The sequence below is a fragment of the Neolamprologus multifasciatus genome, chromosome 11 (genome assembly GCF_963576455.1).
Source record: "Neolamprologus multifasciatus chromosome 11, fNeoMul1.2, whole genome shotgun sequence".
Classification (NCBI taxonomy): Eukaryota; Metazoa; Chordata; class Actinopteri; order Cichliformes; family Cichlidae; genus Neolamprologus; species Neolamprologus multifasciatus.
In genome coordinates this window covers 30,520,655-30,547,491 of record NC_140449.1, presented here as the reverse complement: position 1 = coordinate 30,547,491, position 26,837 = coordinate 30,520,655, and the positions used below count along the sequence as shown (strand labels likewise).

General features: G+C 40.8%; 1 protein-coding gene across 2 annotated transcripts in view; it reads right to left on the bottom strand.

Moving 5' to 3' along the window:
* The window catches only part of agmo (alkylglycerol monooxygenase), a 48,264-nt gene extending 24,604 nt beyond the window's left edge, over positions 1 to 23,660 (bottom strand). Inside the window, exons 1-7 of one of the 2 annotated variants that reach the window (XM_085177729.1) lie at positions 23,239 to 23,660; positions 19,358 to 19,488; positions 18,497 to 18,648; positions 5,618 to 5,721; positions 4,373 to 4,468; positions 1,148 to 1,214; positions 877 to 942 (exon numbers count right to left, since the gene is read on the bottom strand). In XM_085177729.1, the coding sequence (XP_085033855.1) occupies positions 877 to 942; positions 1,148 to 1,214; positions 4,373 to 4,468; positions 5,618 to 5,721; positions 18,497 to 18,648; positions 19,358 to 19,488; positions 23,239 to 23,346 (724 nt within the window). In that variant the 5' untranslated portion in view covers positions 23,347 to 23,660. The remainder of the gene's footprint in view (positions 1 to 876; positions 943 to 1,147; positions 1,215 to 4,372; positions 4,469 to 5,617; positions 5,722 to 18,496; positions 18,649 to 19,357; positions 19,489 to 23,238) is intronic. The other variant, XM_085177727.1, reaches the window with a different exon arrangement.
* Between the last annotated feature and the right edge of the window lie 3,177 nt (positions 23,661 to 26,837).

Below are 26,837 nucleotides of genomic sequence, written 5' to 3'. Positions count from 1 at the left end.
GAGCCATCATTACCAGATTGAAGCATACGACACCAAATATTCCCCTCCTATAAGTCACAGTCTTAACATCCCTTTGCAGGCATTTCAACCCCCACTCAAACCTTGAACCAGATGACCTTAACTTTTATGGCCGTGTGGCATGGCAATGTCTCAGACTCCACATCTTTACTCCTGTGAGCATAATGACCCATGCCTGGGTTCACAGCCTCACTCGTGTAGACTCACAATCACTCTCAGGACCACCTCCAAAGGGACAACCTCAATAGGGGTCTCCAATAGTTTTTGAAACTAAAGAAAATCAGATGAGAGGTAAAGTATCTTCATAAACCAAAAGAATTTCAGTTGTTCTGAACTCAAGTAATCAAGACCATCACAGACAGGAGAAACTAACAACACCTGGAAGACTTTCATGGTACAGAAAGTCCATCATACAGAAATTTGATCATAATTAAAGTATTTCACCTGAATGCTTTGAATCTTTGAAGGGAAAGTTCCGATTTCAAATTTTAGAAAAAAATCTATAGAAATACAGTTTCCCGTGTAAGGGTTACTATGCAGTTTTGTGTATTTGAGGTCTGTGTGGCTAAAAATAATGCATGTCAACAGCAGCTATAAATGGTATAGTCAGTGCAAGAAGAACCATTTGCCTTTTGCACAAAACAGATGTGGGGGGAAGCACTGGTGGCATTAAGAATTAATCCCATTGTAGGAATTGTATTATTTTGGAACAGATACAAATGCTGACACAACTCAGTGGCGATCCAGCTGTCACACTCTACAAATGCCATCACAGACTAAAAATCACACTGTCATAAATAAAGTACATTCACTTGCATCCAAAAGAAAAACAATAAGAAGCAAATACAGATGACTTACCAAATAATCTGTCCCAAATAATCAGAATACCACCATAGTTCTTGTCAATGCAATAAAGGTTCCGCCCTGTTGAGTTTACATTTGTGAGGTTGCTGTATTACTTATTCACATTTTTAAAAATATATCTGTTATCTCAGTGATATATAAACATTTTCAGAATTAACTCTGATCCATAAAACATCTCCAACATGTCTACTCATTCAATCTTTCAGTCCTTATGCAATGTTTGATGTAAACAGCGTAAGGTTGGATAAAATTACCGTCCTCTTACCATGATGAACTCTGTGGTGTTTTGGAGTGTTCAAGATCCACTCCAGAGGTCCAAGGTCTCTGATTAACTGGAGGAAAGACATAAAATCAACTTTAAAGTAATAACCACTTTCATTTTCCTTATACAAATTAAAATACAAATAAACCGTCTTTACTTGGTTTCCCAGTGACAGCATTGAAGTGTTTAATTTCTTTTTGTCCTTTCTGCTTCGTTTATGCTCCAGTAAAGACAAAATTCAGACAGTAACCCTAACTTATTATTTTCCATCTCCCAGAGAAACCAGAATGAAATAGTTCCATCTGGTCCCATTTAGACATCTCAATGTAATGTCTGCAGTCATTAACATCTGTGTGTATGTTGAAGGGCGGGGAGGTCCCAAAACAGAGCCATAGCACCAAATATATATTACTTTACATGCAATAACAATTCTGTTTGGAATGAAGTGGACAGAAAACTCTTTTGCTGCAGTGGGTAAACTCAGGAAGTTTCATCTTCTGGAGAGCAGGAATGCTACAGTACTGTAAGTGAAGGCAACTGGTATAACTGGTCTGATGGTGGCAGCACAGAAGTATTCATGTAGCTACCACAAAGAAAACTGTCAATGATCAAACAACATTAAATAGTGGAATGATGAAACTTTATTTGAATTTGAATAAAACTGTTGCCCTAGTGTTTCAATTGGCAAGAGTTGCATTAACAAAACCATTCCTCTGACCAATGGAAATATCCATCCATCCATCCATCTTCTTCCGCTTATCCGGGGCTGTGTTCCGGGGGCAGCAGCCTAAGCAGAGAAGCCCAGGCCGCCCTCTCCCCAGTCACTTCCTAGAGCTTGTCCGGGGGAACACCAAGGGGTTCAAAGGCCAGCTGAGAGATATAATCTCTCCAGCGTGTCCTGGGTCTGCCCCGGGGCCTCCTCCGGGTGGGTCATGCCCGGAACACCTCACCCAGGAGGCGCCCAGGAGGCATCCTTGTCAGATGCCCGAACCACCTCAACTGTCTCCTTTCAATGTGGAGGAGCAGCGGCTCTACTCTGAGCCCCTCCTGAATGGCCGAACTTCTCACCCTATCTCTAAGGGAGAGACCCCGCAGGAGGTACCATAGGGGTCGGGTGCATTGTGAGCCAGGCGGCGGCTAGGAGCGGAGGTCCTGACGGGCCGATACCCAGCTACCAAAACTGGCCAATGGAAATAATTTGGGCAACTCTAGTACTAAAAAAAGTTAAATATTCCAGCAAATTGCTGTTGGAAGCCTTACTATAGCTGTCAGAATCACTTTCAAATATTCATAACATCCATAATTACATTTGTTGCCCTGATTAACACACTCAAAAGAGTTAATTTCTCCAATAAATAACATTACTTATGGTGATGTTAGCACAACAACTACAGTGTTGGAAAAAAGACTTTGTGGCAATAGCAGAAAACTCCTGACAATGGTTAAAGACATTGTTACACACACACACACACACACACACACGCACACACACACACACACGGTCTAGTCCAACACCCATAAGGTTTAAACCATCAGGAATACATTTTCTCATTCATTTCTTGTTGGAAGGTACCAAACTGATTCATCAGTGAGTCATTATAGATTAAAGAGGTCACACTGAGCATATTTCACACAGTTCATGTTTCTCTTTTGGTTGCAAGTCATATTTCGATGGATCACATCAGTATGACAGACGGAGAAATGTGCGTGGTTGGACAGAATTTCTCTGCGATTCATTATTTCCACATAATGGCTGCGCCTGGCAGCCGAGCGTGAGAGTTTTATCTTGAATGAAAGGGGTCTCCACCACTTCACTCCAGCTCTGAAGCTGCAGCGAATAGTGAGCCAGTAAATTCTATGACATCAAAAAAAAACACCCTCTAGAGAAGGCATAAATTACATCCCTCAGAAAATTGTGACTATTACGACTGTTCTCACTAATAGCACACTAAAAGATCGAGGGCGTTCCAAATCCATTCATTCCCTCTAACGATTGTGGGGATTGTAAAAGTGATACTCTCAGTCACTTTAAAAGGCAGACAGACTGGTCATGCTTCTGTTTGGAATATTTCATAAAATCTCATTATTTTTTATTGAATACAGGCTCCACTGCAACATGGAGTCCACAAAAGTCTGGCTTAACAGACAGATTAGCACTGGCACAGAGAGACAGACAACTTTACAGATTTTTTGTTCCTATTGATTCTTTAAACAACAACCACATTAATTCAGGTAATACTAATCTGGTAGTGCTACATGCTGCCTGAAAATATTTTATAATTGCATCATAGAGTTATAATACCTCTTTGACTAAACAATGAAGTTGCAGCCATGTTACTGAATTATGCCATTGAATAATTGACAAATAAGCATTTTTCCAGACATTATGTCACCATAGATAAACAAAACTTTGATATTTTGGATATAAACTGATGAAAAACAACCCTGAATTGAAATCTACAGAAGAATTCCCCAACGGTAAGGTGATTGTCTGCCAGTTCTCAACATCCAATGTCTATAGCCAGGTGACCACTTAATGTCTATTTAGATAATGCTTCTAAATAACTGCTCAAAAATGCCTGAAGGCATTTAGAGTCTGTTGTAGAACCAAATATAACATGCAAAAACGTTTCATTTCAGCACTTAATTGTACCTCATTGAAATTTTGTTATTGTTAGAAAAGTAATTACATATCTACTAAAATATTTAGCTTCAAAGTAACAGCTGTTCTCACAGCTGCAAAGAAAACAAGTTAAAAAAATATTGCAACTTTAACTCTGAAGGCAAACGTTCTCCTTTTTGGGAATGTTTCACTTTTTTAAGTTTCACTACTCCTGAGAAAGTAGGTAGCAGGTGTTTGCAGACAACTCTAGATCTTCCATGAAAAATGACTATTAACCTACAAGCAACCACCCAACCAGGCAGGAAACAGTTTGATGATGACATACATCCAGAGTCAGTAATGATTTAGATTCAGTTTAAGGGAAAAATATATATATACACATAAAAACATAACAAGTGAGTCGTTAGGATACTGATAGTTGTTTTTATAGGAAAATGCCACTCCAAACCTTTAATGTACTGACACCAAATCTCTCATAAATACACACCTAGTGAAAACGTAAGCAAAGAATATGGACAACTACAGTGGGTTAGTATTAAAATCAGGCCCTTGTTTTGGCATTTTTCACAGAAAAAAAAAAACACTGTTGCCTGTTTGGCATTTACCTCAGTATGGATCCAGAACTGGTAGAGCAGGTTTAATTGTATGTGAACAGCGAATATGGATGGAGGTACAGCCAGAGCCATCGGCAAATAGAAAACCTGAAGAAAGAAAGATTTCAACAGAAATCTTATGGAACCAGAGTACAATGTGACAGGGTCCCAATAACACAGGTTTATTGCTCCAATAAGGTGGAACTACAAGCCTGTTTTTGCTAAATGATGCTCAATGACGCTTTTATTATTTTCCTGACTGACTATGTTAAACAAAAGTAAAACAATCCAGGTAACAATGTCCTGTAGGTTTAAGTGTTTATTATTTAAAACTGAATAAAACTCTTTCCACAGTCAGAGATTTGAGTCTTGAAGCTTTCAAAGATTTAAGTGAAACACTTTAAATTAATATTTCTATTCCATCTAGTGTTATTTATTTTAATTTTTAAATGTAACGCCAAATCCCAATAGTCAGCTGCCTCAAAGTGCTTTATATTAGAAGTTATATATTAGGAGTCCATTTGTTAGGGACATATTTTGGGCAGATTTGGTGGTCAAGAGTCTTTACAGCAGTTGGATTGCACTTGAGTAAATGAGTCAAACTCCAAGTCCACTGTGATCAGAAGAATCAAGTTATCTAGTACCAAAGTGTGACTAGATTTCTTTTTCATTGTTTTTGGACAATGAGGCAGCTCCATGGTGCAGAGAAATAAAAAATAAAAAAACCCATCAAGTTTTGGATATGCAGACAATATTTCAGTCGTTCATCATCCAATGTTTCCCATGAAATTACACTGTATTCTTGTTGTTAGCAATGGCACTTGATGCACCCAGGCTTAAATTAAAAACGTACGTCACAATGACATCAACTGACTCTTCAGTGACGTCTTCATCTCATCAACCTAAAACTACTGCTGGCACTGGTGGTAGTCCATGTTCTACGTTGCAGCTGTACAGGTCTGCACCTGGCACAGGTTCTGTTTAGAGTGGCCCTCCAGCTCAGAGCAGGTTTCTACACCACAAGCAGTAAAAGATGCAGTCTGCTACAGTGGACTTGGAGTTTGACGGTGGAATGAGAGACTCTTTGGAGATGGCTAGTTACTGTAGTTAGCCGAATCTCGTTTTTCAAATTACAACTGTCTAATACTGTAACTTATGTTTCAATGCAATCATGTTGTTCTATTAGAAAAAAATCTGTGTGTTTAAAACAAAGGCTATCACTTGAAACATCCTTTAAAAGAATGAATATTGTCTTACCCATGAGGTAAACGGCTGGGTGACAGATTGTCTGAGGGCAGTGGTAAGGTTGTAGTACTCTGAACTGTGATGAACCTGGTGAGCAGCCCAAAGGACAGCAACCTCTGAAGAGCAATCATACACACACATTGTTAAAGATTAGACAGCAGCCGTGTAGCCCTCTATATACAATTCATGCACTAGCCTTAAAGCCTCTCAGTATAACAAATGATTTATGCCAATCAAACCCTGCCCAATCCCCAAATAAGCAACTATACACTTTTAGCCCCAGGAGGAGCCATTTTAACCTTGCTTCTGGCCAGCTGCGAAGAAAACCTGAGACCTGAGCCTTGCTGGCCATAAGGGGGTAGGGATTTCAGGCTATTATGACTATGGGGGTATTTGGCTGCAGCTGGTTAGCGTCCAGCTTGATGTCCCAGTGCTCCAGTTTACATTCCTCTGCTGTGTTGTGATACTTGCTACATTAATATCTGTGTTACACTTCATTTTAACATCCAAAGGGAACATGCTTGTTAAGTTTCACTGGATCTCCAGACCGTTTCCGGACCACCCCGTCTGGGCTGTGCTTTTTGGCACCTCCTGGCTACTTTGGCTTCTGCTGCTGTACAAGGAGAATAGTAACCTTCAAATACTTCAGAACCACATAACTCTATATGCAGACTGTATATGGTAATATATTCCTTATAGTAAAAGCCCCAGCGATTAAATTAGGTTTGAGTTTCATATGGCAGCCTTGTTGTGTAATGCGATTACATTTGAGTTAAATTAGGCATTAGGATGTGTGAATGTGGTCACAATTGGGTGGTTGAAAATTAAAAAATCTCAGCTTAGAATTGGCTCAAACGACACTTTATATTGTTTTGGTTTTTTTTATTATTATTATTCATCTAAATGTTTTCTCATCAAGACATTTGACACTTGAGAAATGCCCATATCTTTTCTGTCTAGGTTCGCCAACTCTTTGGAATTCCTAGGACTTCAACATTGACTAATCAAATGTAGTCAATCTTCATCTAAGACTTTCACAGCCTGAAGCCTGTCACAGCTGACACAGATGGCCAAATTAGAGCAGCAATTAACCTGAGCATGCCCCTAGTGTGGCTACAATGCAACCTTCACACAGAATAGAAAACTCAAATCAGGAACCTTGTTGTCAGGCAACTTTGTCAACCACTTCATGAACACCCCTGAAGTGAAGGAGGGTTAAAAGGTTCTTTTCACATCTCAGTTGTAGACAAGAGCAAAATCCATCACAGTCCAGGCTTAATAAAAATAAAATAAAATACAAGAACTTCCATACTAACATGTCCAAGTGAAATTAAAAATACGGGTTGTAAAATTACCCATCAATACATAAAGTTGGAAATCAATATTTGACAAATCTGCTCTTGTCATTTACGGATTGGTTGGTGTTAGCCATGACTTGCTTACAAATGACTAAAGAATAAGTATTACATAGAAGCTACAGAATCCTACTAAGGATTTCCAAAGACCAGATCATACATGAGAACACCATATAAAGATGAAAGCTGTGAACAAGAACCGAAGAGCATCACGTTTTGCAGGTTGCTGATATTGATGTTCATGTGTTCACTGTACAAACCAATTAGAACACTGTTAATGGAAAGACACCACACAGGAAGAGACACTTTGAGGACAATGGTTTATGAACAGCTCAGTGACACCTTTATAGAAAAAACAAAAGAAAAAAAAAGAAAATTACAAATATATAATGTTGACAAGTTTAACTCTTCCTTGTTCTCCATTTCACAAATTTGTGAGTTTTATTAAGGCCACCTGAACAAACAAACTGCTGAAAACCTAAGGTGAGTGGTAAGAGAGCGGAGGAGCATGGTGATCTGTCCTAACACATTTCTAATCAGTGACAGTGAGGCAGAATTCAGTTTCAGAAAACCTCAAGTGAAAAAGTCCACACCACTCATATTTAACAGGGTTATTGCTGGACTTCAGCAGGTGTGAGAATAAATGTCACAGACTGTTTTTGGAAGTGTCATGTATCGTGTTAAATGCCATATTTTGGATTGACTCAAAATGAAAGCAACAGGGTTGGATTTTGTTTCAAACTTTATTAAACCCAAGTGCCACTGAAATCTGCTGATGAGGCAGAGAAGAGACGTGTGGGAGGAGAGGAAGGAGGAAGGAGAGTGACTGAACTACAACAGTCAAGCACAAAAATTATGATATTTCTTCCGTTCTGAACCATAGGGTATTCAAAGATGAACTGTCCTGCTAAGAGACATATTCAGAGGATAAGCCAGCCTTTGTTCAATTCCAGCAGCCTGAAGCTCTTGCTTTTTTTCTTCTAACTGGAGTCATGCTTGGCGGGGTTCAAGACTAAGGGCGGCTAAGATTGATGTTTGTTGTCATTGATAGGAAGTTGGAACAGCTAAGCTTCACTGCAAGCCCATGTCCTCATCTCTGGACTCGGCGGGACACTGCATAGTTTGGCAGGGTCTATTCAGGAGGGAAGCCCCGTTAATGGTGAGAACCAGTGCCACAGAGCCCACGTTCCCAGCAAGAGCACAGAAATGCTGTGGACGGCCCTTCCATCTGTCCTCCAGTGAGCCTTAAATCAGGATTTCTAGGGAACAACAAGGATGAGTGCATACTAATCAGGTGATGGACATTTATGACACTTTTTTACCACACCCACAGGAGATACATGTTTGTGACTGTCAGTTCCCCAGTAAACTTGGGAAACCTAAATGTGCCACTGCTTTGCTCAACTGTTTAACCCCTAGTGCATATCAGTGTAACTGCAGGTACCAAAAGCAGTTGTAATCTTATTTAGTTCATTTAGTTTTCATTTATTGTCAGAACGTACAACATTAGAGCAAAAACAACCTCAACAACCAGACAATCCCTTATGTGAAGGCACTTGTTATAAATAGGGTGGTAGTATCCCCCCACCCCCACTCCAGCAGAACCAGTTTCAGGGAGAAACAATCAACTGTCACAGGTGTGAAATAGATGGGTAATAAAAGCGTAGCATTTTTTTTAAAAAAAGTTACGGGGACCATTTGTGACCTGGAGATTTATTCTTGTTCTTCTCTGTTCACAAAAGAGAGATATCTAGGCTAAAGAACAAACTCACCACATACCACACAACTGATTTCCTTTTCCTCCTGTAAATAAATCACTTAAAGCTCAATATTGTGGACACAATTTTTTGTTACAACCAAGAGTCAATTGTAACAAAATGGGGGTTCATCCGGGATAAAATACCCACAGAATCCCTTTACTGTAAATGTTCATGTTTTTCTTTTCATTCATCTTTTGAACAGTTTGTTCTGCAACATTTTAAACACTGCAGCAGCAGAAACTTACTGTCCCAGTACATGGGCTCAATTGAAGAGATATTGCAGGACGTCTACGTTATAACTTTTTTTAGAATCATTATCTGGCACGTAATCAAGGTCCATAATAATGAAATCATAATCAGTCATGTAATGTGACTAGGTTAAACTTTGACACGGCCTGTTTATATCTATCCAAACCATGTCAGGAGCAGTGTTTATATAACCAGAGTCATGTAAACACAAGAGCCAAAGTCCAATTGAGATCCATAAATTTAGCTCTAGTCAAGGCCACCACCAAGCCCCCTACAAGTGCCAATTTATACCTTGAATAATGCTTCTATAAGAAGAAAATATGACTAAATAAAAGAAAAATAATCACCATAGGAGTAGATCCAAACTGACACTCTTAACCATATAAAATGCTTTTACAGTTACATCAATTAGATGTCTAAATCATCACCCGCAGAGACAAACACTTGGCAGTAATAAGCAACATCCTTCAGCCATCATGTGCAGCCCTCTGAGTGGTGGGCTGCCCTGTCAATCACAGGACTAATGGGCTGTGAACAGCTCTCCAGTGTTTGGATTGGAGGACTCTTGGATAGGGTGCCAACCCAAACAGCAACGCAGGGCTCAGTGGGATGGTCGGCCAACTCTCCTCCATCTCTGCCATACTTCATGCTGTCCACACAGTTCAGTCACACACTCTAAAGTAAACACACTAACCCTGGTCAGGCCCACTTGCAGCTCTCCCAAACAGGGTGTAAAAACTATGCAAAGAAAGTGACAGGAGAAATAAAATTGATTTTCTGTTTAATTTTGTTATATCAACATTGTGCTTTTAATTGATCATATTTCCACGTCCATTATTTCAGTGTGCTGAAATCCTAAGCACCAGTTCTTTGCCCTCCCTTTTATTGCTTTCTGTTGCAGACCCAACATCAGAATCCACCTCTTCAGTTCCCAGAGGTTTACTGAACTGTTTAAAAAGTGGTGAAACACTGTTTAGCATACACCTTTCCCAGCTTCATTAAAATGCCTTGGTGGCATCAAATTAAAACTGAGTACATTATAAAAATTGTAATTTTGGTTTCAGCATTTGGTAAATGGCCTGTATTTATATAGCGCTTTACTAGTCCCTAAGGTCCCCAAAGCGCTTTACACATCCAGTCATCCACCCATTCACACACACACATTCACACACTGGTGATGGCAAGCTACATTGTAGCCACAGCCACCCTGGGGCGCACTGACAGAGGCGAGGCTGCCGGACACTGGCGCCACCGGGCCCTCTGACCACCACCAGTAGGCAACGGGTGAAGTGTCTTGCCCAATGACACAACGACTGAGACTGTCCAAGCTGGGGCTCGAACTGGCAACCTTCCTATTACAAGGCAAACTCCCAACTCTTGAGCCACGATCGCCCGCAATTTGATATGTTTCCTTTGTAAAACTGCCCATTAAATACAGAGTTCAGATATATTTAGTTACATTTTATTCAGCTAGCAGGGTTATGAATTTCTAAGACAAAAACATTTACAGTTGAACCCATTTCTAGTTTTTAGTATATAATGAGAGTTTAAATGACATTTATAATCTCCAAGTTTAAAGAGAAATTTCAATTACTGCTTTGCATGTGTATGTTTCAGGTAATCAGACCCCATTCACATGAAAAGAAGAGACATTTAAAGAAAAAAAAAAAAAGACTCCTGCCTTTGATTTTATTTTTCATTTTAAATGTTACATAAAAAGACTATATCCAGCAAATCAAATAAAAACAATAAATGCTGAAGTAATGTCTTACCACTCAAGAACAAACAATGTAGTAATAGTGAAAAATGTAACAGGAAATGAGAAAATCCTACGTAAAAATGCAGGTTTGGTTAAAATTCAAAAGTAAAAAAAAGTTTTACTAATCTATCCTCATATTCATTTTTCACATTCACACTTCATCTCTCCACTCAGTGGAAGTTTGTCCTCAGCTTTGTCTGCAGCTGAAATCACCTCTTCTGTCAAAACTGTTGACAGAGGGAAGTCTGTCCATGCAGCGAGCAGAGCACACGAGGGCAGCAGACAGCCTGACTCTGGCCTCTGCTGAGCTCAGCGACCCTCTCAGTGATCATAACACACACTTCTTTTCCACACTTTGGTTAAAGCTGTACATACAGGCACTGTGGCTATTATCTCGTTGTGATGTGTAGGGTCAATCAGACCAGTTTTTCTTGGTCTTATTCTAAAGTTCTTTCCCTCTCAACGCACACAGAGCAGACAGTATGAGCAAAGAGGCCTATAGATCACTGTTGATGTTATCTTTACCTCCCATGAGGCCTTTCACTTGCTCTGTTCTGCTTGCGTGAGTGAGACTCCCACATCCTGACCAAACCGTACAGACAGAACCAGCAAACCAAGCAGGAGTCCAGATTCTTCTGTTGGCCCTGCAACCTGCACTAGGCCAGGAACTTGCTGTCAGAATAAAGATTTATGAAGACCTGGCTGCCTGGGGGTCTTTTCAAGGCCCAGACCCTCTCAACCTTGCCCCACAGCCAGAAGGTGCTTCTTTAAACAACATCCACACCGCCCAGCTCTCCTTTGGGATAGAGGACAGTGATAAGCACATCTGTTTGTCTCAACAACTGCTGCTGTCTGCAGGGCTGAATGACAGTGGGTGTTTGGACACACCAGCAGAAAGTTAAAGTTAGGTTTGTTTGTTGAGTTGAGTTCAGGTTATCTACTGGGATTGCAGCTAAATTTAATTGTCTGTATGAACTAATAAATCATCCATTTCCTTGACTCTAAATCATTTTAACTTGTATGTTTAAAAAAAAAATGCCATCAAGCTGATGCCTCAGCTGGAAAATGTCACATAGTATCAGCTGCAGTGGTGCAGCTGCATCATATTTGCTGCTAAACCGCAATCCATGTTGAAACATACCTCTGCCCAGCTTCTCCTCCTCCTATGCTGCATCAGGCCAAAACAACTTGGTTCTTGGTTGGTCACTGACCAACTAAACAACACCACTGTCTGGATATTGCTGCTTCTGATTTACTGTGCATGCAGAGAAAGTCAGAGAGGGCCCACATCAGAGGCATAATGACAAATATAAGGAGGTAAATAAAAATCTTTAACTATAATGGTCTTCTCTGAACCAAAAGCAATGATTAACAGGGTTAATATTACGTGCGCAAACATTAAAATTGATTAACCAAAATGTGTTTTTTTTTTAAAGTACTCCTATCTAATTGTCACCGAAGGTAGAAGATAAATAATCCTGTGTCCACTTTATATAGTTTAGTTCCTTTGCTTTATCATGGATGAATGTAAAGTGCACTACTTTATAAGGATTACAACATATACAACTGAATTTTAACAATAATAATAATGGATTGGATTTATATAGCGCTTTTCAAGGCACCCAAAGCGCTTTACAATTCCACTATTCATTCACTCTCACATTCACACACTGGTGGAGGCGAGCTACAGTTGTAGCCACAGCTGCCCTGGGGCAGACTGACAGAAGCGAGGCTGCCATATCGCACCATCGGCCCCTCTGGCCAACACCGGTAGGCGGTAGGGTAATGTGTCTTGCCCAAGGATACAACGACCAGGACAGAGAATCGACCAGGGATCGAACCGGCAACCTTCCGGTTACAGATGAGCTTCCCAACCCCCCTGAGCCACGGTCGGAGCCATGGTCGAATTTTTAGTGCTACTTCTTATCATATTTCTGTTCCAGCTTGGATGGTAAATGGCCTGTATTTATATAGCGCTTTACTAGTCCCTAAGGACCCCAAAGCACTTTACATATCCAGTCATCCACCCATTCACACAAACATTCACACACTGGTGATGGCAAGCTACATTGTAGCCACAGCCACCCTGGGGCGCACTGACAGAGGCGAGGCTGCCGGACACTGGCACCACCGGGCCCTCTGACCACCACCAGTAGGCAACGGGTGAAGTGTCTCGCCCAAGGACACAACGACCGAGACTGTCCAAGCCGGGGCTCGAACCGGCAACCTTCCGATTACAAGACGAACTCCCAACTCTTGAGCCACGATCATGAATAATCCAAAAATACTTTAATCTAGAAATGCACTAGCCAGTATTTTTTTAAAAATCCAGTTAAAAATGCCACCATACAGTGTTTACCAATTCCACTTCTGTGCTGTTAAAATCAGATTAAACTGCCCTTGTCTCAAAATACATCACTTTGTGGAAGTAATGATACCATCTCACAGGACCTTTAAGTGATGCTCTGATGTTTCTGAGCTGTGTGAGCAGCAGCAGTTACTGTGGTGAGACAACTGCAGCATAACTCCATTACCTCACATATAATCAGAGTACAGACAGCTGACTAGCTGATTAATGGCTTTACTCTGGCAGGCATGCCTGGATATAGATGCTGCCCAAGAGCAGAGCTGCTATTAGTGGCACTCGCGATATGAGGTTAGAATAAACAGAATCAACAGTGCTGTCAACAACATGGCCGCATCTGAATCAAGCTGGCCTGCTGCTCACCCAAAACCATCTGCGTTCAGGCTGGTTCAGAATATCAGCGTTTTTAACATATATAGTGCGCCTGCTGCTGAAAGAACTGAGGGGAGAAGGAACCCCCCCCCCCCCAAAAAAAAAAAGCATGGGGTTAAAATGGGAATCTGTTTTCTATTCTTGTCAGTCATCAGGTTATTGAATCAATGTGTTTCTAGAAGGTGGCTTCTATGGCTGCTAATAGATAAACTAGCGGTTAAATGTTTACCAAGGGTCATATTATTTCAGAGGCCAGAGGAGTTCAATTTTCTGGAAATCTGTCAGCAGTTGAACACTTACATCTTTTCTTTCATGAAAAGATAGATAAACATTACCAAGCAGTACCAAGTAAAGTTACAGCACTGATTCGTGAAAATTCTAGCATTAGCAATGTGATCAAGTAAATACTGATATCGGGAGTTAGCATAAACAAACACTTCATTTGAGCCTGTGTGTGCGCAAAGGTCATTCAAATGTTTGGAATTCCAGATTTGCCTCGACGTTAACCACAACGGGTGTTTTCCTAAGCAGAATCACACCAAGTGCCAAAGGCCATAAATACAGTGTAGTAAAAGGCTTTCGCCATTTCTTTTGTGAATGAGAATCCTGAGTTTCATCCAGCTCAAATTAAAAAACAGAGCTGGAGACTGAACCGCTCAGTCTTCTTTAATTTGCTGTTATCCCCAAGATCAGTGTCTGGAAAGAGCAACATCAAATTAATAAGGTCTCCTTAGTAAAGATGGCATCAGCACAGACGACTGCTGCCCTTCCAGTTATCTTTGAATCATCTTTTCATGTGGAAGTCATCAGGGGGAAACTATGAAAATATCCATAAAGCTGGTCAAACAAAGTGATATTTCATGCTGAGGCTGACGTTTCCAAGCATGCGGTTGGTTCTTCTAGCATTTTTCTATTGTGATCTTTTTCTTATTATGCAATATTAGGAGTTCTGTCTTATTCATTTGGACACTACAATTACAGTTGCAGTGTTCAGACTGTTGAGGCAACAAATGGCAAACGTGCTCGTCTTACATCCATTTCATTCTTCAGTGCTTCTTTATAGGAAACATGCCTCACTCACATTGGAACATTTTGGTTGAACCTTCCTCTGGAAGAAGCTGGAGGTCAGAAAATGGTTGCCCAAGATGACCTCGCCTGACCAGAGTGAGGAGTGAGGACCGTGCCGGCCCTGTCCTGTGGTCAGGGACAGCCACTTCCCTTTGGTAACAAGGGAAAAAGCTTATATTCCTGAGCAAGCACTGCACCAGATGACTATCTGCAACCTCACAATCTTCCATAATAACAACCCAAAGAGGCTGGAGAAAGAGGAAATGAAAGTAAGTGGAACATTTTTGAGACATAAAACTGATTCTGCAGTTCAAAAATAAAATAATTCCAACCGAACACACCACAGAGATATGTCACAGTATTGGCGACATTCCTCTGCATCATGTGACACCAACAGGACGACAACAATGGGAAAACATCATAGATAACCTTTCAGGTGTTATTGGATGTGATTCAGCAGACAGAATACTTCTTAAAATCAGTGAATGTTACTCAACTCGGTTTTCTTGGATTGTCAAAACAAAAGTCTGGAGCTTTGTGTACATGATAGATGGACTCTGCACTTTTCCAGTCAGAAAGTTGATCCTTGCCCGGTATTTCTTTCCCCAGATCAGGTAGTGGTTTGGATTTATTCTGTCCCAACAGTTGAACTGAGAGACCCAATTAATAGGACTGCCAATCCCTGCCTCAATGATTTACAGATACTTTGATTGAATCACCGGTGAGCATCCAGACAACATAAAAGCTTATCATCATCAATACAGCTGCTGAGCAGCTACACAGATTTTCTCATTTTTCAAATATGATGCAATAAATTGACACAAGCTGATGTTTTTGTATTCATTAGCCATGTCTTATGTTGCAACTTTGGCTTTTTGCAGATTCACTTGTTTCTTTTAAGTTATTAAACTTCTTCTTTCATGCATTTCCCATTTAAAAGGAAAGCAGGCTTTTTAAACAGACGCCACATGGACTCATGAGTTCCTCAGCTCACAGAAAAATATGAGCATCCTGTCACCCTGCCAGGAAAGTGTGGTGCAGTCCCAGTCCATGTAAGACGAGGTAACTCGCATCTGTTCTTTGACACTCGTTTTCATTACCAGGTCATTGATCATTTAAAGGTTTAGTGTGCAGGTGATGCTAACAAGAAACGAGGATCCCTCATGTCCCTGTAAAATAATAAAGTAATATGTGTGCATCTAAAGCTATTCCTCAATTAAACAGTGTGCACTGAAAAAAAAAATCCAAGTTACTCATCTTTGCAGGCACTACAACAGAGGTTGCCGTGTAGATTTTTAAAACTTGAATGCTGTATTTTCATCATTAATAGTTACACCAGACACTGAATGTCTGATTGTAATTTACCATCTTATACTGTATTCCAAAGTGCCTAAACTCCAACTTACACAAAGACATAACCATGATGGTTATATGCCTTGCACTCTGAAAGTGCACAGTAAAAGTCAAAGTAAAACTGACCACCAGCATCTTGAGCTGATGTTCTCGGTCACCTCAAAAGCACAGAGGCCAGTTCAGCTGTGGCAGAAAGTTTAAAAAACACAGCTTCTGTTTACTCAGATTCTAACATCAACACAGAACCAGTGGACTTTCATCCAAAGCTATGTGGACTAGACAGCGGTCAGCTTGATGTGCCTCTGACACAAATAAACATCAGCGCAGGCCACAGATAAATAGCTCTCTTCCAATGTGCTGAGTGGCAGCTGAGCATCTGGCATGAACATCAGACAAGACACGTGGAGAAGCCTTTTTTGTAGAGCCACTACTCTACAAAATTCTTTGACATGTACATTTTTTTAAATATACTTTCCTTTTTTTTTTTCAAGACATATTCTGCAGGACGTTGCTACTTCTGAGACATGACTTTGTACAGCCTGTTGCTGCAACAGCTCTGGGTTAAGACCGGAGTCCTCTGGAGACCATGGCCTCTCACATCTGCACAGCTCTAAAGCAGCTGGATGTAACTCAAAAATAATTGCTTCCTCTACAACGTCCAGAAAAGCATGATGTGCATCCTATCTTCACGACTCCTCCCTGTGGGGATGGCAACTAAATCAATATTTTACAGCCATTTATCATCAGCTAACTTTGCAGCTTTTGTTATTACTTTACATACTGGCCTAACAAGTGTAAGATCACCAGTTTGGTCCCAAGAGGAGACAAATCCCTTTGCCATTTTGTGAGGTAGAGCATTCTGTGTATATTAAAAAAAATGAATAAGGGAGCAGCCAAAAGCAGCAGAGTGATTCACAACTCAGCAGCATTAACCTGGATACATGTTTTAAATGGTTTTATTACTATTCACAAATTGCTCATTGTAAAAATTTTACAACAAACACCATGAATCCAAACTGACAGGAGTCACCAACCTTGACCAGGACAATGCTTTTTATAAGTTCATTTCAAGCAATGTTACAAAACAGTGTGGATCTAGATACTTGTGCACCTGGAGTTATGGAACACAAGACACATCTTGCAGAAATAAGCCACGGAAATGGAGGTTCAACCCCAACTGAATGACCGGAATATCTCAGGTTTATGTTTTTGCCAGTGGTAATGGTGCCAGTTAGTGATAATTCTGTAAAGCAATTATTTGTCAACGACCTTTTTCTAAAGAAATACAGACATACAATAAAAACTAACACACAAGGACAAAAATGATGATGCCATGTATGAACACTTGCTTCAACTATAAGGAAAATATTGTGAGAGACTAGACCCAATAAGACCTAATCAAGTTGTGTAGAAAGGTGCAACCAATGTGGAAGTGATGCAATCAGAAGCAATGGGGCAACCGTGGCTCAGGGGGTTGGGAAGCGTATCTGTAACCGGAAGGTCGCCGGTTCGATCCCCGGGCTCTCTGTCCTGGTCGTTGTGTCCTTGGGACACTTTACCCTACTGCCTACTGGTGTTGGCCAGAGGGGCCGATGGCGCGATATGGCAGCCTCGCTTCTGTCAGTCTGCCTCAGGCTGTGGCTACAACTGTAGCTTGCCTCCACCAGTGTGTGAATGCGAGAGTGAATGAATAGTGGCATTGTAAAGCGCTTTGGGTGCCTTGAAAAGCGCTAAATAAATCCAATCCATTATTATTATTATGTCCTTGTGCAGTAAGGTTAGACGGGCACATTTAATGCATCCCTGGGAAACTGCACAGCGGTTTTTTTGGAAACGGTACAACTAGCTCCCATGCTCCGTTTCCCATGAAAATGCAAAGTAATGTCAACACGGGACGAAGAGAAGAATGGAAACATGGAAACATTTTGCGTGTGATATCAAGGAAAACAAGACGCTTCGCAAACCACGTGGAGCAACTTAGCGGCAAAAAGATCCAACTTTTACTATTTCTATTTTAGTCAATTAACTGAACTTTAGATTTGGTTTGCTGTTATTCCTGTTGTGATATTTAGTTGAGTAAAACAAAATCAAGATGTGTTGTCAATTAACAACCTTACCCTGTTGGAACAGGTAAGAATATTTTGAATGTACTGTGCTCATTATGGTTGAAATTCCTGAATAAATAGAATCTCACATTTAATATGTTACAATGTGTCTATATTGTAACATTGTAACATATTTCTTTGGCTACATTCAGCCAAATAAATAATGATTATAAACTTGTAATTAAAAAAAACAAACAAACAAAAAACCCAAACATGTAACAAAAGAGACTTTTCCTGTGCTATAGTTTGTATTGACTGACTAACAATGGCGAACACAACAGAAGGTGAGCACGCAAATTTAAAATCAGGTATGTCGTTGGTTTTTTTGGGCGGGACTGAGAACTTTTTATCTGCACCCTACAGGTAAAGGAGCAATCGTGTTTTCAGAACACGCAAAAAACAACAACTATTAACATAACTTGTTACACAAAACATTTTTTTTTTTTGTAAATTAAAATCTGCACAATAAATTCCCTTCAGCTGTGGGTGAGTGTACGACTGGTACCGTGAGCAAAACGGTGGACCCAGTAGTAGCAAAAGTCCACTCCCAAGAAGGTGAACCACCAGGTCCAGGCAGAGTCCCAGGGCAGCTCCACCAAGCGGTAGTGGTTCCACACATGCATGTAAGCACTCAGCTCACAGCCTCTCATCAGCAAGCTGTGGAGAGGAAAGGTCAAAGCTCAGTGTCGGCTCAAATGTGCTTATGCAAGTACAGCTTTGTGATCACGTACAGCTGCGCTCCAAGGATCACGATAGTCATCTGTTCACCTTGTGTTCCACCTTGACAGAAATTTGTTTAATTTGGAAGTAATTTTGTACATCAGGTATTACAAAGCCTCCCCTGTTTGAGTTCCCATCATCCCCATTTCAATCCACATTTTAAAACGATGCAGAACTAGAAAAGATTATGTCCAACTAACTTTATATTTACATTGAAGATGAACCACTATAAGAACCAGTTTAAGAGAACCACCTTAAAACGAATTTCAGTAAGCTGAAGTTTGTTTGAAAAAATAAATATTAATGGTTATATTCAGTTCTGTTGCACATCCTAAACCTGCCATACTGCATCCTTTTATCACCTAATTTATCTGTTCCTTGCTGGCCTCCTCACATGAACTCAGTTTTAACAGGCAATGGTTCTTTAATACAAGATCCAGAGTTACACCACAAAAAAAATAAACTAAAAAACCTAAACTAAAAACAAACAAAAAAACAAAACAAAACAAAACCACATTGCTCAGCCATATAAAAAAAAACAAAAAAAACACAAAAAACACAAAACCACGGTGTTTAAAATGAACAGAAGCCAAATTATGCCTTAATTGCACTATTACTATGTGACCTGACCTGCCTAAACACTCACAGTGGGAGTCTGGAGACCATTCCAGCAGATAGGGAGGTGATTCCATCACTGATTGTGATCACTGGGGCCCCCGTCTTCAGAAAGCCCACCACCAGCTCCAGAACCATCAGTCCCACAAAGAAAGGAGTTGCCTGCACAGACACAAAATCATGATTCAGCAGTGTTACAAACCATGAAAACACAACTGCTCCAAGTCCTCTGTTGCCATTACCCGTTGTGTTGCGCATTTGTTTTGGCAGACGAGCTAAAAGCTTGCAGGACTTTCATGTCTTGTGATCCATGATGTTTGTTTCACTGTATGAGCCTGGAGCAACGGGTATAAAACCACAACCAATTGGCAGATTGGCGAACAAAAACATTTATCCAAGCACGGCAGCAGTGGAGGTAGAAATTATCTCAGTGGATGAATTAAACATCAGTGCTAACCAACAGCAAGCTTTCATTCCAGTGATGTCAAGCAGAACCCAAGGAAAATAGAATGAGGAGCAAGATCTTATTTTAAGAAACCTAATTGTCTTCACGCTCGCTGATAATATAAAGTCATACATGTTCAGAGAGAGCGCATTAAGTCTGTTAGGCTACGTAAGTAGATGGAGACCGCAGGTAAACAAGCTACGCATCTTATGTTACAGGAACACGTAAAGGGCTGATGTGCCCTTTTCCAGCTCCATAATTTCATCATGGACCTCTACTAAATCAACTTTGCACGATTCACATTTCAGTAGAATTCTTACTTATCTTATACTGTGCCTTTATGCAATTCTTAAGTTCTTCTTTTATTAGAAACAACCCACTTCATTATCACTTTAAGGCCATCCTCCCTAAACAGTCAAATTTCTTCTAACTGGCTGATCTACACATGGATTCATCCACCTTTGTATTCAATGCACATTCTGAGCCACAGTTTCATGAAATATGGAATTATTTGAGCTGCCATCGGGTAGGCACACTGGTAGGAAAAAAAGAGACAATAAGAGCTGAGCGTTTCAAGCAAACTGACGTCTAAGGTTTTAGGTGTCTAGTCAGATACCCAAAGCACATCAACGTTTCTGCTTTTGATGTGTAGCAGCTCTACTTTGAACCCTTCCTGAATGTCCAAGCTCCTCAGCCCATCTCTAAAGGAGAGCCCAGAAACTCATATTCACTACTTCTGTGATCTTATTCTTTCACTCAATACTCACAGTTCACAGTCATTGAGGAGGGTAGGCAAGTACACAAGTACACTGGCCAGTAAATTGCCAGCTTCACTTTCATGCTTAGCTCTCTTCGCCACAACAGATGGTACAGCAGCCATGTTACTACTGACGCTGCTCTCTACACCCTCTCCACTAAGTCAAGAAGGTCCCATTATATTTAACTGCTTGACTTGGAGCAGAAGTTTGATCCTGAAGCGGAGTGCACACTCCACCCTTCTCTGGCTGAGAAGCATTGCCTCGGGACTAATTGGGACCAATTCATACTTGGGACTAACTGTTATCACACTGTTTCATACTCAGCTGCAGACCTTGTGAGTTGGAGGTCACTGCTTGAAGCAGCTAGAACCACCACATAATCTGCAAAAAGCACCAAACTGGAAACCCCCCAACACTTGGCTGTGCCTAGAAATTAATTCTTTAAGTCTTGGAAAACAAAATATGGCATTTTTAGCATAACCTCAAATAATATTTTAAGAAAAGAGCCTCATCTGCTATGCAAGTTGGTTTTTAGTATTTTTTTTTTCTTTCAGATGAATGTTTGATAATTTTAAAAAAGCAGTTTAAAATGCTCATAAGTCAAATAAGTATGTTTTTAAATTGTAATGGACTGTACATAAACTTTTGGTGTTTTCGCAAGTTGGAAAACACTCATCTGGAAAGATGTGCACCAACTTTTACTCATTTTAAAGATACATAGTTAAAAACTGAAAGTTCACACTTAAAGAGAAACTAACAACAGTAGAAAGAGTTTCATGGGGTAAAGGCCTGTAAATGAATAAAACCTACTTTAAAAGAATAACTTCTTACATTGTAAGAACCAAAGAGCAAACAGAAAAAGTTGCCACAAACACATGACAATAACTGCTTTTGACAAAACAAATGGTGAGCACCAAGCAAACAGTCAGTGACATGCCTTTATTTGTAACAGTGGTGGAAAGCCGTAATAACCTCTTGATGGGTTTGTCAAACATGGAACAAATTAGCGAGGGACGGGGTTAGCAAACGGGTCACAACAACGACTTTGGCAGCATGTGAGCCCTGCTGCTTAGCTTTAGCTCAAATGTGCTCATTGACCAAGTGACTGCAGTCATAAAGGGGACACATGGCCCCCACAAGAGCAGCAAGGAATGAAAGGCGTGACGAGACCACAGAGGAGCACATCTGCAGGTGAGGAGGGAGGAAGTGTGCGTATTCATGTGTGGATTAAAGTGAGAGTGTGTGTGTGTGTGTGTGCACAAATCCCCATGTGAATGATTCAACTTTAACATGCAGGTGTGTGATGCAAGTGTGTGTGAACGTGTGCGCACAAGCAGAGGCGAGAGCGCCACCAGAGACCAGTGATCACACGCAACACTCCAACATCTGGCAGCAGACTGCAAAGCTGCAGCAAACAAATGGGCTCGCTGCGTAGGCAGACCTCCTCCAAACCCGCTGAGAGAGAGATTATCATTCTGGACGCTGGCCTAAACCCCCCCCCCCCCCCCGACAACCCCCCTTTCCTATCTAGCAGATAGTTTTACCGCTGCACCCCTGAGTTCTTGACAGCTTGCGGCAAGATTTTTCAGCAAGGCAAGCCGATTCTCAAACGGCGCATCAAAAAACAAAAAGAAAAGCTTCTCTTCATTATTTTGTCTTTTTAATACTTGCATCACCTTCTTTCTTTTCAGTTCTTCGTGATCTTGCATGCAGTCACACTGTTCGCGATTATATTTTGAACTAAAAATTGCACAAACCTGTTTTTAAACTTGAGTATACTTTGAGCTTGTGTGGACTGTTTGTTGTGGCGTTGTAATAATTGTATTTTATTTTCTTCTGAATTCAAACCTACATGGAAAATGACATTTGTGGACCAGATGCCCCCCCCCCCCCCAACAGCCATTTTAAAAGGTCACAGTTGAGTGATGTTGGCTAAAAACATGCAGACTGACAAAACACTTTTATCACTGCTGTCTGAGAAATTTTGTGTTTGCATTTTAAATCACCAAACAGCTGAGAGAACACCCAAGCAAAATATTAATCACCAGTAAGCCCTGCAGCAACAACAAATTTGCTTTATCACACTTGTTAGTGGATTTTTAGGACTCCTGCTGTGGGGGTAATTGTTCTCCTCCCCTGATTTGCTCATAAAAACTCATAACAAACATGTGTTGTTAAACCTGCACCAGCCATTTGTCACAATAAAAGGGTAATTGAGATGCTGTAAAGTGACAGAAGGAGAAAAGAAAGAACGTTGCTATAAATTTTTCATTAGGCAGAAGTAATTAGATTTATATAAGTTGAGCTGATTGGTTACTGTGTTGATACAAATGTAACTTTTCCATACTTAATGCAATATTCTCCATAGGTTGACATTTATTAACTTAAACTTCAAATCTCGCTTCATATTTACTCGTGCACTTACTCCCCAGAGCTCTAAGTGCTCTGAATAAAAACTGTTCAGTTCAAAAGTCTCATTTAGAAAGAAGCAAAACAGACTGTTCGACCTTTTTCTTCTGACGAATACTTCAACTGTTTTAAATATGCCGATTTTCAGTTGATTGACTCAACTCAAATCGATACTTTACTGACCAGGTGAAAAGGCTCTGTCAAGTGTATCTGATAAAGTGAGGGGACAATGGGGCGGGTTCAGTATAACCCTAAAACACCAGATGAATTAGTTGTGAACGAGAACGAGGCGACACCCACCTGCTGCACATACTGAGGGACATCCTCCACTTTCTCAAAAGATGATTCATTCGGTGTGAGCATGAAAAACATGGCTCGGGCTCCCCTCGACACCGAATCGTACTCCATGGTTTCAGATCTGACAGCGGATCACTCACAGCTGCTACACAGGTGAGTTTCTGTTACCTGTGCAGGTGCGAAGTTCTGCTAAACCACTTCAAGACGTCTGCTCACAGTGCCCTGCACCTTTCACCTAAAGTAGGTCGCTTACGAAATAGAGAGCGTGCAAGCGAATGAGTAAACTTCTCACATCGAGGAAACCGACTCTGCCCGGGTTTAAAGTGGCCGCAGGGTTTTGTTACTGCGACCAATTACCTTTAAATCCCCTTTATGGGACGAAAGTTTACCTTTGGTCAGGCTGATACATTAGTATCATTTGACGTCATTTTATCTCGCGAGAGTTTGTTTACGCAGCGTACTGTCTGCGTGTGTTGGAGGGTGGAGAATGTTTTAGTGAGTTATCCAGCTGTTTAATCTTCACGCACTGTTGCTATTTGTCTGAATGTCAGGTAAAACTGTTCAAAGTATTCGACAGGGTTACAGCCAATATGAACTAGACAAGGGGCATCTATGTATAGATTATATATAGTTTACAGTTTATATAGATTACAGAGGCATACTGAGAGATGCATCTAAGCACAGAAGTGAGTGAATAAGATCACCACACACTAGAACAGCTGACTGTCAGTGCGCAGTTCCCTCAACACATTTCCATTTATTTTTGGTCATGCTTTAAAACTAGCTGCACAAGCTGATGAATGACTTCCTTTTTGGTTTTAAAGAGACATGAGGGCTACTTCCCAAAGTCTGACCTGCATTGGACAATCAGCTCAGTGTCCTCTTCAGTCAAGCTGGGTACATGATTGGTGCAGAAGTGCCAAACTACTGTGAACCGAATGATTATACAGAGCTCAAACAGCAGTAACTTATTGGGTGGACCTGGACCCTTAAAGGTCATAAACTAAATGTGAGATCTTGTGTTTGCAGGAGACACGTTACTTAAACTATAGAGACACATACTGTGCATGTTGTAGGCCTGTCATTGATCATCAGGACAAATTCACAGTAGCATTGTTTTCCCAAAGGCATCACGATGTAAATACTGTGAGTATAAATGAAAACTAAAGTTTTATTTTTACAGTTTTATGCAGTCGTCATCGTGTACACAGATTACCGTATTTATTTTGTGTGTTGCAATAACTGTTAATAATAATAATGGATTGGATTTATATAAATGGTAAATGGCCTGTATTTGTATAGCGCTTTACTAGTCCCTAAGGACCCCAAAGCGCTTTACACAACCAGTCACCCATCCATTCACACACAGGTGATGGCAAGCTACATTGTAGCCACAGCCACCCTGGGGCGCACTGACAGAGGCGAGGCTGCCGGACACTGGCGCCACCGGGCCCTCTGACCACCACTAGTAGGCAACGGGTGAAGTGTCTTGCCCAAGGACACAACGACCGACACTGTCGGAGCCGGGGCTCAAACCGGCAACCTTCCGATTACAAGGCGAACTCCCAATCGCCCCATATAGCGCTTTTCAAGGCACCCAAAGCGCTTTACAATGCCACTATTCATTCACTACGGTCAGGGCAGACTTCATTCATTCACTCTCGCATTCACACACTGGTGGAGGCAAGCTACTGTCAGTCCGCCCTGGGGCAGTGGGTCAGTGGGTCAGTAGTGACCGTAGCTTGCCCCCACCAGTGTGTGAATGCAAGAGTGAATGAAGTCTGCCCTGGGGCAAGGACACAACGACCAGGACAGAGAGCCCGGAGATCGAACCGGCAACCTTCCGGTTACAGATGCGCTTCCCAACCCCCTGAGCCATGGTTGCCCCCGCTGCTGCTACTCTGTCTGTTGATCATTGTTGGGTTCTAGTGGGAATGTGCCATGACTCACAGTGGTCATAAAGATGGTGTGCAGTCCCACATGAAGTGGGACATCTGGTCACTGTAACTGATTTAAAAATGGATGGGGGAGGGTTGGCTACATAAGGCTACATAAGGAGGTAACAACCTCTGGGATTTGACCCTTTAATGAGATGTTTTTGTTTGTTTGTTTGTTTTTAATCATGTAGCTCATTTGAAAGTTAAAGAAAGACAACTTAAACTCATCTATTTGTTCAGTATCAGGTAACAAGGGAATATAATTTTTGTTTTTATATTTTGAAATTAAAGTTAATTTTTTAATGCTACCTAAGAAAATGCCCAAGATGGCTACCAAGTAACAGGATTTGATTCTTGAAGGGTTTTGTTCCATTCAACTAAAATAAATTCTAAGGATTTAGCCTTACTTATTGTTTTACACTTGTTTTTGACCATGCAAATATGTGCATTGCATCCTATATCATGATGTACAATTAGTGAGTGCCTTGCTAACTAAGCTTGATAGCCAACCAGAGCTATCCTTAGCTGATAATAAGACTCAGTGCTGGATAAGATATTTAACATTTTCTGTTCACCGGGCTATTAGTATATGTTGTGCTGTCATACTTAGCATACGAATAAGTGTAATTGTGTATAGTCCTTATTTTAAGTTGGGGGTTTTTTTTGTGGTCACATGATCATTAACCGCATGACATTAATTTGTCCACCATTTGTGACATATGGTTACTAAGAATATACATTCTTTGCCATGTTAAAGAAGACCACCTTCTTTGGTTCCAAGTTGCATGGAACACACTCACCAAATCCTTGCAAGGCAGTAGTGAAACTGTGAAAAGTGTGACACAAAGCAGAAACAGAGACCATTTACCTTCAAAGTAAAAGCTGCGGCTTTTGAAACACGTTGACCACAGCTCTAAGCTACAACTTTTACTTTGAAGTCAAATAGTCTCCATTTATAGTTTGTTTTGCACTTTTTCAAGCTTTACTGCCATTTTGCTAGTAGTTAGCAAGTGTTTGCAGACATGCCTGCATCTTCCATGCAAACTATGGGCAACCCCAATAATTTGCTGGTGACCAGTTTTGCCTAGTGACAGCAAACAACCACCAGGAACCACACGACAACCAGTCAGGGAATGCACATTTTCCCTCTGTAGCTGTGGTTGTGTCACATCTGATATGGCAGACAACTCTTGAGCTGTATGCACATAACATCATGCAAAAACCTCTATAAATCAGAGATCTGGTTTATAGAGGTTTTTGCATGATGTTATGTGCATAAAGCCATATACAGGCAGATTGAAGTTGGGCAATTTTTCCCTTTATTCAAGAGTTTATACGTAAACTTTAGAGGCTTAACTTTTACCTTTTACTTACTTGCTTTTGTTTTAATTACAGCAGCCAAGGTCCAGAGGTCAGGGGAAAGCTGGTTGTGGCAGGTGAGGTGGCAAGAACATATCTGTGACTTGTTTATCAGTTACATATATGGTCTGTTACATTGAGGACGATACTGTTCCCAGGTTAAAATTGAAGACATTGTGGAAACGGTGAGTGTTTCATATTTGTAAATACTTTCTAAAGAATAATCCATGGAAATAAAGTGGCAGGGAAAACGGGAAAAAAGAAATCACGCTCATGGTGTGGGTTTGGGGGAGCGAAAAAGAAATG